The sequence below is a fragment of the Poromitra crassiceps genome (genome assembly GCF_964638095.1).
Source record: "Poromitra crassiceps genome assembly, chromosome: 2".
NCBI classification, from domain to species: domain Eukaryota; kingdom Metazoa; phylum Chordata; class Actinopteri; order Beryciformes; family Melamphaidae; genus Poromitra; species Poromitra crassiceps.
In genome coordinates this window covers 11,782,343-11,794,212 of record NC_139624.1, presented here as the reverse complement: position 1 = coordinate 11,794,212, position 11,870 = coordinate 11,782,343, and the positions used below count along the sequence as shown (strand labels likewise).

General features: G+C 43.6%; 1 protein-coding gene across 1 annotated transcript in view; it reads left to right on the top strand.

Moving 5' to 3' along the window:
* Window positions 1–492: 492 nt before the first annotated feature.
* The window catches only part of eci2 (enoyl-CoA delta isomerase 2), a 21,635-nt gene continuing 10,257 nt past the window's right edge, over window positions 493–11,870 (top strand). The window contains exons 1-5 of the mRNA XM_083655945.1: window positions 493–587; window positions 4,022–4,083; window positions 6,142–6,245; window positions 6,536–6,634; window positions 11,134–11,322. Coding sequence (XP_083512071.1) covers window positions 535–587; window positions 4,022–4,083; window positions 6,142–6,245; window positions 6,536–6,634; window positions 11,134–11,322 — 507 coding nt within the window. The 5' untranslated portion in view covers window positions 493–534. The remainder of the gene's footprint in view (window positions 588–4,021; window positions 4,084–6,141; window positions 6,246–6,535; window positions 6,635–11,133; window positions 11,323–11,870) is intronic.

The window sequence follows — 11,870 nt, the reverse complement described above, 5'->3', positions numbered from 1 at the left end:
GATCCATCTGTCTGCTGAGCTGTGACTGCCCTCTGCTGGCCCACACTGCTAATAACACCAGATCACTGTGTGGGAAAAATCCTAAAATCCTGGATATTATTATAACCCATCCACTGAAACTCATTCAATTCAAATGAGAGCAATGCTATATACTGTTATATAAATGGATTTTATAACACTACAATCAGTAACCACCACACCTGATCAGCTCAGGTTAGACATGTGCTCACGACTCGTAAATACGGTAAATACGATGTATCCGAGGAGCACTTGAACGCACGATAAGCCGGTTAGACTTATTTGGACAAATCAGATGAAGGGATGATTCAGCGACAGAGCGCTTCAGCCAATGGGAGAGCGTTCCGAGTATCAGGGGCGGGACCAGCGGTGTAAACAGCGGCTCTGGCTTCCCTTCATACATTGAGAATGAGCACTGCTGCTGCTGGCTACTAGTAGTAGTGAAGCTAAAGCTTGTTAGCTCCTCCATATTAACGAACCTCCTCTGTCTGTACTTTGAACCTCCCCTCTGTGTAAATGGCCGGCGCCTTGAGCTGTGTCGCTCCGTGGCGTCTCGTCAGATTAGCGAGGTAAGAAAGCAAACTGTTACTAAAGCTAACAGTGTTAGCTCTCTGAGGTCCTGTAGTTTGACAGGTACAAAAGCCAACAGGACCGAGGTCAAACTGAGCTAGCGTAACGAAAGACAACTCACAAAATTAGCCACAATCTAACGTTAGTTTGGGCAAATTGTCAATCCAGACAGTTTAGTCTAGTCTGTCGCATCACACTGGAGTTAGCTTTCCCCTAGCTAATTATCCTGTTTACTTTAACGTTAGCTAACCAGCCAGCTATGCTAACACTGACAGCTGCAGCAGCTATGCTCTGTGTCAAATGAATGAATGTAAACTAAGCAAGCAAGCAAGGCAACATAACTAAACTCGGATCCGTCAAGTTACAGGATGCTAGTTTCAGGCCAAGCTGCCAGTCACAACAACTGAGTTCACCTAGTTAGATCCACCTGTCTAATCAGTGTTAGCAGCTAGCTGAGCTGTGTGACCTTTGCTCCAGATTCCTTGTGGCAGGTCAGCTCTGACAACCGAGGCCAACTAACTATCTCAGTGCTTCTCAACGTGAGGTCTGGGGACCACCATGGCTCCTTGACTGGGTTCCAGAGGGGCCCCCAACAAACTGATGGATTGTTAAACTCCACCATTATTTCATTTACCAGACGTGAACACAGAGAATGTAGACGAACGACTGAATGAATGAAGGAAGAGCAGCCTAAAGCTAAAGTAAGCAACGACATGGTCAAACTCGTTACAAAGATCAGACCAGGGTGAGAGAGTGTGGGGCCATTCAAGGTTGGGATCTCCTTCTCTTCTGTTAAATTAAAATTTTCTGGTTTGAGTGGTGAAAGAGTGTTGGGGAAACTACTTTAAAACTGTATTTGCGACTGTACCGTCGGGCGCTCGCGTTGTGCCTGATTTTTTTTCTAACAGCGCAAGCTTCTCTCCAAACATGTCCGCTTTCGAGCCACTGAGCCCTGAACACTGAGCTGTGTTTTCGCCACATTTCTTGACCCATGTGGTAGGCTATAAACTTTGATTTGCAACTGTTCGTTTTTAGTCATTTCACCAAGTAAATGTGTTGTGTTGAGAGCATTATTGAGAGAGATTAAAAGCAGCACAGAGTAGTAGGCTATCAGGGCTGAGAAGTAAAAACGGCTTTCAGTAAAAACAAGTTTGGTGAGTCCTTCATGTGCTGATGTGCGGTCGTTTGAGAGTGAAAGCGCACTCAGTACTGCACAATAATATTGTTTCATTGCGACTTTTCACGGGCTGTTCTCACCATTGTACAATACATGCTGATCACTTTCTGAGTATAATGGCATCACCCCCAGCGCGAGGTCTACACGGTGACTCACGGAGACTCGCGGGGCCCCACCCCCACGGAGCTTTGCTCGAGTATATGAGCACCTTAAAGTGTAGGTGTGTTTGATTTATGAACTAGGACAGACCAGTCCTCACTCAGGCAGCCTGAGGATGTGTTTTAAGGAGAGGATAGGGAGCACTTGTTGAGGTGAAATCACGGAAATTCATAGTATTTGATCACAGACATCTTGGTTGCACATAATATATAATATAAACATAATATTTGAATCAAATCGCAGGTGATTCTCATTACCGTAAATTCCGGACTATAAGACGCACCGGTCTATAAGCCGCACCTTCAAAGGTGACTATTTTTTTCTTCTATAAGCCGCACCGGTCTATAAGCCGCGGGTGTTTTGATGTTTAATTACCATATGTAAGGCTTCGTGCACAGAGGGGATTGTCGGGAAAGAGATGGCTGTTTGGGGAAGCTCCCATTTATTAACATTTCAACAAAACAAAAGTCAGGTCACTAATCCCCAGACAAAATCACACATTGTGGTATTTTTTGTTTTTTTTACAGTGCACACAGTGTCCGCGGTGTGGTGAAAAGAGGGCAAGAGAGGAAATTAAAACAGAAGTGGATTTATAGTTAGAAAGAGTGCTAAAGAAGAGAGAATTCCGTTTTTTATTTTTTTATTTTAGTTACTCACAGTACTATTGACCAGTCCAACTCAAAAGATATTCGGCAGTTTCACTTTGAGCTCTTGTTCCGCCGCTGGGCACACAGTGTCCGCGGTGTGGTGAAAAGAGGGCAAGAGAGGAAATTAAAACAGAAGTGGATTTATAGTTAGAAAGAGTGCTAAAGATAGTCCGGTCTGGTTATGACGAGTCTCGCTGGGTACAGTACGCCAAAGCGATATCCATTGACTCGATGATGCTGTTGTATGTTGCGCGTTTCTGTTGCACCAACGCGGAGAGGTCCTGCCGGACGAAAAAGCGCGTACCCTCCCAGGTGAGGGGCTTCTTCCCCGCAGCCTGGAGGATGAGTTGACGGTCGGGCCAGCGGAGTAGGCAGATGAAGATGGCCCTCGGTGGCAGGCCGGGGTCTGGACGTGGCCGAGGCGCCCGGTGTGCCCTGTCCACCTCTGGTGGTTTCTCGCCTTCCTTCAGGTCCAGGATGTAACACAGGATTTTGCCACGAAAGCGTCCATGTCACCAATCTCAGCTCCTCTTTTACATTGATCAGGCGAATGTTATTTCTTTTACTCCTGCTGATTAAGTCATCAACCTGCGTGTGCAGGGTTTCGATTTTGCATTTTATCCATTTTCGGACTCACTGTGTTGTTTTTGTCCTCCAGTGCGCGGATGCGCTTTTCCGCATTATAAACTCTGTTCACGGTTGCCTTAGTTTCTTTAGTGAGTGAGTGGATGGACTTCTGCACGTTTTCAAACTTGTTTTCAAGCTGCTCAAAACCTCTGAGCGATGTCGGACTTAATCGATAGTGTTTCACGGAGTAAAAGTTTAGCCCAAGCGTGTATCTCCAGCCTCCAGCAGGTGAGTCATTTCCTCATTCATGGCGTGATTGCTTCGTCTTTTTCTTTCTGCTTACCTGTGTTGTGTTATGTTATGTTATGTTATGTTGTTAAAAGAGGGCAAGAGAGGAAATTAAAACAGAAGTGGATTTATAGTTAGAAAGAGTGCTAAAAAAGAGAGATTTTTTTTTTTTTTTTGGAAAAAATCCATAGATAAGACGCACCGTTATATAAGCCGCAGGGGGCAAAAAAGGCCAAAAAACGGGAAAAAAGCCGCGGCTTATAGTCCGGAATTTACGGTAAATGACAACCATGGCCAATGAGCTGTGGCATTATGTCATATTATGGCAAAAAAATAAATCCTGAGAATACTATGAGTATGTAGTTTGTATAATTATTATCTACCTACTGTAACTATTGTGACCCAAATTATTCACTAAAGGGCTGCGAGGAAAAAGTCGACGATGATTTCAACTTGGACAGACATTTCCAACACTGTTCTCCTTCCTTCCTTCCTCTCTCTCTCTCTTTCTTTCTCTCTCTCTCTCTCTTTCTCTCTCTCCCCCCCCCCCCCTCTCTCTCTCTCTCTCTCTCTCTCTGTCTCTCTTCTCCTCCAGGTCAGTCAAACTCACGTCCATTCCCAGTCTAACGTTTCACACCACCACCTCACCAATGATGGGTAAGTGTTGCATTAGATGCCGTCTCTAGATAAAGATGATTAGTTATTATCACTTATCACAGGGTTGGAAATTGGCACCGGCCAAATGCCAATGAATTTGATCAACCCAGGTGGGAATCTTCCATCTAAATCTGTATTATTATACACAGCAGCTACATCTAAATCTATATTATATACACAGCAGCTACATCTAAATCTATATTATATACACAGCAGCTACATCTAAATCTATATTATATACACAGCAGCTACATCTAAATCTGTATTATATACACAGCAGCTACATCTAAATCTGTATTATATACACAGCAGCTACATCTAAATCTGTATTATATACACAGCAGCTACATCTAAATCTGTATTATATACACAGCAGCTACATCTAAATCTATATTATATACACAGCAGCTACATCTAAATCTGTATTATATACACAGCAGCTACATCTAAATCTATATTATATACACAGCAGCTACATCTAAATCTATATTATATACACAGCAGCTACATCTAAATCTGTATTATATACACAGCAGCTACATCTAAATCTGTATTATATACACAGCAGCTACATCTAAATCTATATTATATACACAGCAGCTACATCTAAATCTGTATTATATACACAGCAGCTACATCTAAATCTGTATTATATACACAGCAGCTACATCTAAATCTATATTATATACACAGCAGCTACATCTAAATCTGTATTATATACACAGCAGCTACATCTAAATCTGTATTATATACACAGCAGCTACATCTAAATCTGTATTATATACACAGCAGCTACATCTAAATCTGTATTATATACACAGCAGCTACATCTAAATCTATATTATATACACAGCAGCTACATCTAAATCTGTATTATATACACAGCAGCTACATCTAAATCTATATTATATACACAGCAGCTACATCTAAATCTATATTATATACACAGCAGCTACATCTAAATCTATATTATATACACAGCAGCTACATCTAAATCTGTATTATATACACAGCAGCTACATCTAAATCTGTATTATATACACAGCAGCTACATCTAAATCTATATTATATACACAGCAGCTACATCTAAATCTGTATTATATACACAGCAGCTACATCTAAATCTGTATTATATACACAGCAGCTACATCTAAATCTATATTATATACACAGCAGCTACATCTAAATCTGTATTATACACACAGCAGCTACATCTAAATCTGTATTATACACACAGCAGCTACATCTAAATCTATATTATATACACAGCAGCTACATCTAAATCTATATTATATACACAGCAGCTACATCTAAATCTGTATTATATACACAGCAGCTACATCTAAATCTGTATTATATACACAGCAGCTACATCTAAATCTATATTATATACACAGCAGCTACATCTAAATCTGTATTATATACACAGCAGCTACATCTAAATCTATATTATATACACAGCAGCTACATCTAAATCTATATTATATACACAGCAGCTACATCTAAATCTGTATTATACACAGCAGCTACATCTAAATCTATATTATATACACAGCAGCTACATCTAAATCTGTATTATACACAGCAGCTACATCTAAATCTGTATTATACACAGCAGCTACATCTAAATCTGTATTATACACAGCAGCTACATCTAAATCTGTATTATACACAGCAGCTACATCTAAATCTATATTATATACACAGCAGCTACATCTAAATCTATATTATATACACAGCAGCTACATCTAAATCTGTATTATACACAGCAGCTACATCTAAATCTGTATTATACACAGCAGCTACATCTAAATCTGTATTATACACAGCAGCTACTGTGTCAGCATGAGGACTTTGACATCATCCTGCAGCTTAATGGCCGGGCATTAAAACATTTCCAGCTGGCTACTTTCTTACTGTCACAATAACCAATATTGCAACACTGTGCTATTAGAGCTCAACAGGCACGTTACTTTTTGTGACATTGTGTGTGTGTGTGTGTGTGTGTGTGTGTGTGTGTGTGTGTGTGTGTGTGTGTGTGTGTGTGTGTGTGTGTAGGGGCCTCAGTGGAGCAGTTTAACCAGGCTAAAGAGCGGCTGGGCACGCTGAAGAATGACCCGGGCAACCAGGTCAAGCTGCAGATCTACGCTCTGTTCAAACAGGTAAGATCTGATCTGAGTTCAGTCTGTCGCTCATACTGTCTGCTGACTGAACCACTGCAGCTGCTCTGAGTTCAGTCTGTCACTCATACTGTCTGCTGACTGAACCACTGCAGCTGATCTGAGTTCAGTCTGTCACTCATACTGTCTGCTGACTGAACCACTGCAGCTGATCTGAGTTCAGTCTGTCACTCATACTGTCTGCTGACTGAACAATTCAGTCTGTCACTCATACTACCACAGTGTTAATTCAGCCAGCATGCTTCAATGATCTGATACGTCGCCCCCTGCAGGCCACCCAGGGTTCCTGTAACACTCCTAAACCAGGCATGCTGGACTTCATCAACAAGGCCAAGTGGGACGCGTGGAACTCTCTGGGCTCCATCACACAGGTCAGTCAGCACTCAGCACAACACTAACACTACTTTATTCACACACCGCACGTGATCATTATGCAACAGCCAGCTCCAACCAAGCAATCTGATTGGTCAACTAAAATTGTGACTGACTGACTGACAGAAAGACACCGCCCTCCCACCTAGGCAGTGGGAGGTCATCAATGATGTGCTCAAGGGACATCATTCATGACATCACTGATGACATCACAATCGTGACAGACACCGCCGCCCCCAGGGTTTCTGCTAGACAAAACAGGTGCAGGACAACGTGTCCTTTAAGATTTCAAATACATGACAAGTGGTATAAATTCAGGACACATATTAAATCTGTTTTTATTGAGCTTAAAAACAATTGATATAGGCTTAGGCTATATAAAGAATGACATAATTAGGCATGTAGATTTATATTTTTTATTTGAAAGTATAAACAGCCAATAAGACTCAATTAGCCTATCATTTCCGTACTTTTCTGGTCACACGGTGCGCTATCTGGTGTGGCGATGGTCCAGCTGGTCATCTCATCCAGTTAGCAAGCAGGCGGAAAACACTATCATCTACATTAACAAGCAGGTGGAAAACACTAGCCTCTCTATGTTAGCAAGCAGGTGGAAAACACTAGCCTCTCTATGTTAGCAAGCAGGTGGAAAACACTAGCCTCTCTATGTTAGCAAGCAGGTGGAAAACACTAGCCTCTCTATGTTAGCAAGCAGGTGGAAAACACTAGCCTCTCTATGTTAGCAAGCAGGTGGAAAACACTAGCCTCTCTATGTTAGCAAGCAGGTGGAAAACACTAGCCTCTCTATGTTAGCAAGCAGGTGGAAAACACTAGCATCTACATTAACAAGCAGGTGGAAAACACTAGCATCTATGTTAACAAGCAGGTGGAAAACACTAGCATCTATGTTAACAAGCAGGTGGAAAACACTAGTCTCTCTATGTTAGCAAGCACGTGGAAAACACTAGCCTCTCTATGTTAGCAAGCAGGTGGAAAACACTAGCATCTATGTTAACAAGCAGGTGGAAAACACTAGCCTCTCTATGTTAGCAAGCAGGTGGAAAACACTAGCCTCTCTATGTTAGCAAGCAGGTGGAAAACACTAGCCTCTCTATGTTAGCAAGCAGGTGGAAAACACTAGCCTCTCTATGTTAGCAAGCAGGTGGAAAACACTAGCCTCTCTATGTTAGCAAGCAGGTGGAAAACACTAGCTCTATCCACCTTATTTTTGAATGCCCCACTGTAAAAAATAATTGTGCGTACAAGTTCCGGTTTAATGTGACTCATTGTTGCAGCTTGCCATTTCCTAATGTATTCTACTTGATTTCAAAAGATGGCCACCTACACTCAGTATGAAAAAGAGAAAAAGCCAGCACTCCAAATGTCTTTCTTGTTGATTTATTCACCTCATACACCAGCAGCAACGAACGTTTCAGTCAAAGACCTTCCTCAGCGTTGAGGAAGGTCTTTGACTGAAACGTTCGTTGCTGCTGCCCAGGTGTATGAGGTGAATAAATCAACAAGAAAGACATTTGGAGTGCTGGCTTTTTCTCTTTTTCATATCTCGTGCTTGCCCTGCACCCAGTGAGTTTTTAAATATTTTCGAGTGTGCTTGCAACCTGACTTTCTACTTCACCTACACTCAGTCTCTTGTACCCTGGCTGAATTGAACATAACTTTGTCAATAAGTATGTAACATACAAAATAAAACAACCCGTAATATCTTAATTTTATGTAGAATGCAGAGGACATGTAACTGTTTAGTTAAACTTGCATTCCAGGAATATTGTGCTCTTAAGATGACGTTAGTGGCTCGAGTCTGTTTCGTCCTGAAACCCACATAGGTTGCGCCAGGCGTAACCTATGTGCGATTCGAAATAACGCATCCGAGATAGAAAACGTTATGAATATAGCCACGTTATAAACAACAAACTAACGCTGGTGATCCGTATGGAAATAGTGTTACTCGAAATGGTTAATATTAGCCACAGCAGGCGATTACCCATGAATGCACTGCGCTCTTAAAGGGATATTTATCGACGAGATTCTTGCCAAGCTGGACCTGATTAGTGATTTGCTCCATTCGCCCAGACGGGTGTCAAGCTGTCAGCAACAAGGCTGGGAGGATCACACCGGAAGAAGCACCCATCAGGCAGATCAGGCAAAAATGGCCGCCAAAAATAAGGTGGATAGGCTCTTTCACACACAGATCGTGCAAAAATTGCCGTTTAGGAGTCCCACAAAGCTCGCACCCTCGCCACAGAAATTGCTTTCACACAGAGCCAAGCAGCACGGCCACATTCCCGTGCTGCAGTGTACTTTCAGGTGAAATCCCCTGCTCCCGGATTGAAAGGCGAGCGGAGGGATTTCCTGCTCTTCCTAGCCCAAATGAATATTTTCATAGGTTAGTGTAGCCTAGGCTACTGTATGATGAACGAATTCATTCAACAACAAGACTTCCCTCCTCCTAGTCCGCTGAGCAGGGGATAGGTGCACTCGCATGGTGGGCGGGCAGATCGATATGGTGTCCTACTAAAATTGGAACGATACACGACCGATCAAACAGCTGCAGTCTGCATAACGTTCGTCGGGGGAATAGTATAGGCTATAAATGCACATGACTACTTAACGTTAGTAGTTTTTGTAAGGGAATGCACAGAGCTGATTTCGAGAGGGAATAATAACCTCAGACCAACTCACCACAGACAGCTATAGCCCTCTGAAGCTTATTATTATATCCGTTAATTGTACCTACTAATGTCAACATCGTTTGAGCATAAAGCCTAACCGCACGGAGCATTCCTCCTGGCGTCCCTGCAGTCATGATTGTATAGGCTACTTTTTTTACTTTCACTCGTGCACTTTCTTGATACATGAGGTGATTTCCCCTGTAATTTTTTTATGAATGAGCTGACCATTCGCACCTTTTCCGGCTTGCTGCGACGATGCTTTCAAATGGAGGCGGGTTGCCAGGTAACCCGGCGCTGTTACTACCTACCGTCGCGGGACAAAAGGCGTAAAACAATTGTCCACCAAAGCGCGTTCACGACTTTCACATCGGAGGCGCGAATCCTATTTTCCGTGCATTTTTCGGCTTTCAAGGCCGGTGTGAAAGAGCCTTATGTTAGCAAGCAGTTCGAAAACACTATCCCCTACGTCAGGGATACTCAACTTGCTTTGCCCGGGGGCCACTTTCGTGAAATGATAGGAGGCCAGGGGCCAGTTAATAAACAAACAATATAATGTACATTTTTCTGTAGCGCATTTTAGGTTTTTGGGCTGTCAGCCGGAGTTTAGTCTGACAATGTTGTGCACATTGATGCACAGATAGTTAGTTAAGTTAGTTAGGTTAAGTACATACATAAGTGCCTGAGTAGCGAGCAGATGGCAGTATTTGACAATTTAGCAGCTAAATCATAGATTATTGAAAGATATTCCATACTGAAACGCTATAACAGAAGTGGAGTATTGGCCAGAATCACATGAACATTTGGACACTTATTCAGCGGGTATCTTGCATGTTGCGTTCAGGTGCACTGTAAAAAAAAAAAAAGAAAATGCATGTGGGCCGCAAGTTGAGTATCACTGCCCTACGTTAACAAGCAGGTGGAAAACACACTGCACGCACGCACACACACACAACACGCACGCACACACACACGCACGCACACACTTGCTCCACAGAAACCAGCAGCAGCAACTTCAAACCAACCAACAGCAAAAACATAATCCAGTGTCCCCACATCCCTGCAAGGATAATAACTCCCCATGGCCCCTGAGAGAGAGAGAGAGGAAGAGGGAGGCAGAGAAAGTGAGTGTGAGGGCCAGAAAAGAAAGGGGCAGAGAGAGGGAGAGAGAGACAGAGAGAGGGAGAGAGAGAGAGAGAGAGAGAGAGGGCCAAGCACAAGCACATGACATACCTCCCCACACTACACAGCAAGACAAACATAGTCCCACACACCAGCACATAGCCATGTAGCGAGCGAGCTAACAATGGCTGCACAGCCCGATACACTGCACTAATACCGCATTCAAGACAACTCAGACCGCCGTAAGTTTCAACACGGACCCTCCGGCCCGGACAGATTTGCGTTCACGCTGCACCTCCTGCTCGGGGGGGAAACCAAACGCTTGCTATAGCAACCCGTGTTAGCATTGTAGCTACCTACTAGCTAACAATGCTAACCGAACATGCTGAATGCTCAATTTCACACAGAGCGAAACACAGATGACACAAACACATATGAAACGTTAACATTACATAATTAAGATATCAAATTGTGTGTTAAAACGTCAACAACCATCTTTATAATAATTCTGTGATTACCATTAATGATACAAGTCGTCATTTTGATGTGGCTGTGACGTCAACTCGGACAAAGTGGAGCTCTGGATGATAACCGAATTTCCGAGCTGTAATTTTTTCCGGCGGTCCGAGTGTGTCTTGAACGGGGATATAAGGCAATTCAATTTCTCTCTCTGCCTCTCCTCCAATCAGGATGATGCCAGACAGCAGTACTGTGACCTGATTGGTTCCCTGGTGGTGGAGGAGGGAGGCTCGGCCCAGGTGGCGGCGCAGCCCGCCGGGAGCGCCGCGGCGTACGAGACGCTGTTGGTCACCACCGAGGAGAACATCACCACCATCAAACTGAACCGGCCAACCAAGAAGAACGCCATCACCACACAGGTGAGAGACCACTCGCCTGGTCCATCACCACACAGGTGAGAGACCACTCGCCTGGTCCATCACCACACAGGTGAGAGACCACTCACCTGGTCCATCACCACACAGGTGAGAGACCACTCGCCTGGTCCATCACCACACAGGTGAGAGACCACTCGCCTGGTCCATCACCACACAGGTGAGAGACCACTCACCTGGTCCATCACCACACAGGTGAGAGACCACTCACCTGGTCCATCACCACACAGGTGAGAGACCACTCGCCTGGTCCATCACCACACAGGTGAGAGACCACTCGCCTGGTCCATCACCACACAGGTGAGAGACCACTCACCTGGTCCAATGAGAGCGCGCGCTGCGCTGACACTAACTGTTATTTCTGAGTCTCTGCAATTTCCTACTGATGTCCTGTTCATTTGTGAGGACGTTACCTGGAAAGACGCACGCATGATATAGAATATATATATATATATATATATATATTAGGGCTGTCAACGTTAACGTGTTAATCGCGATGCGATTAAGGGCCGACCATAACGCGTTATTTTTTT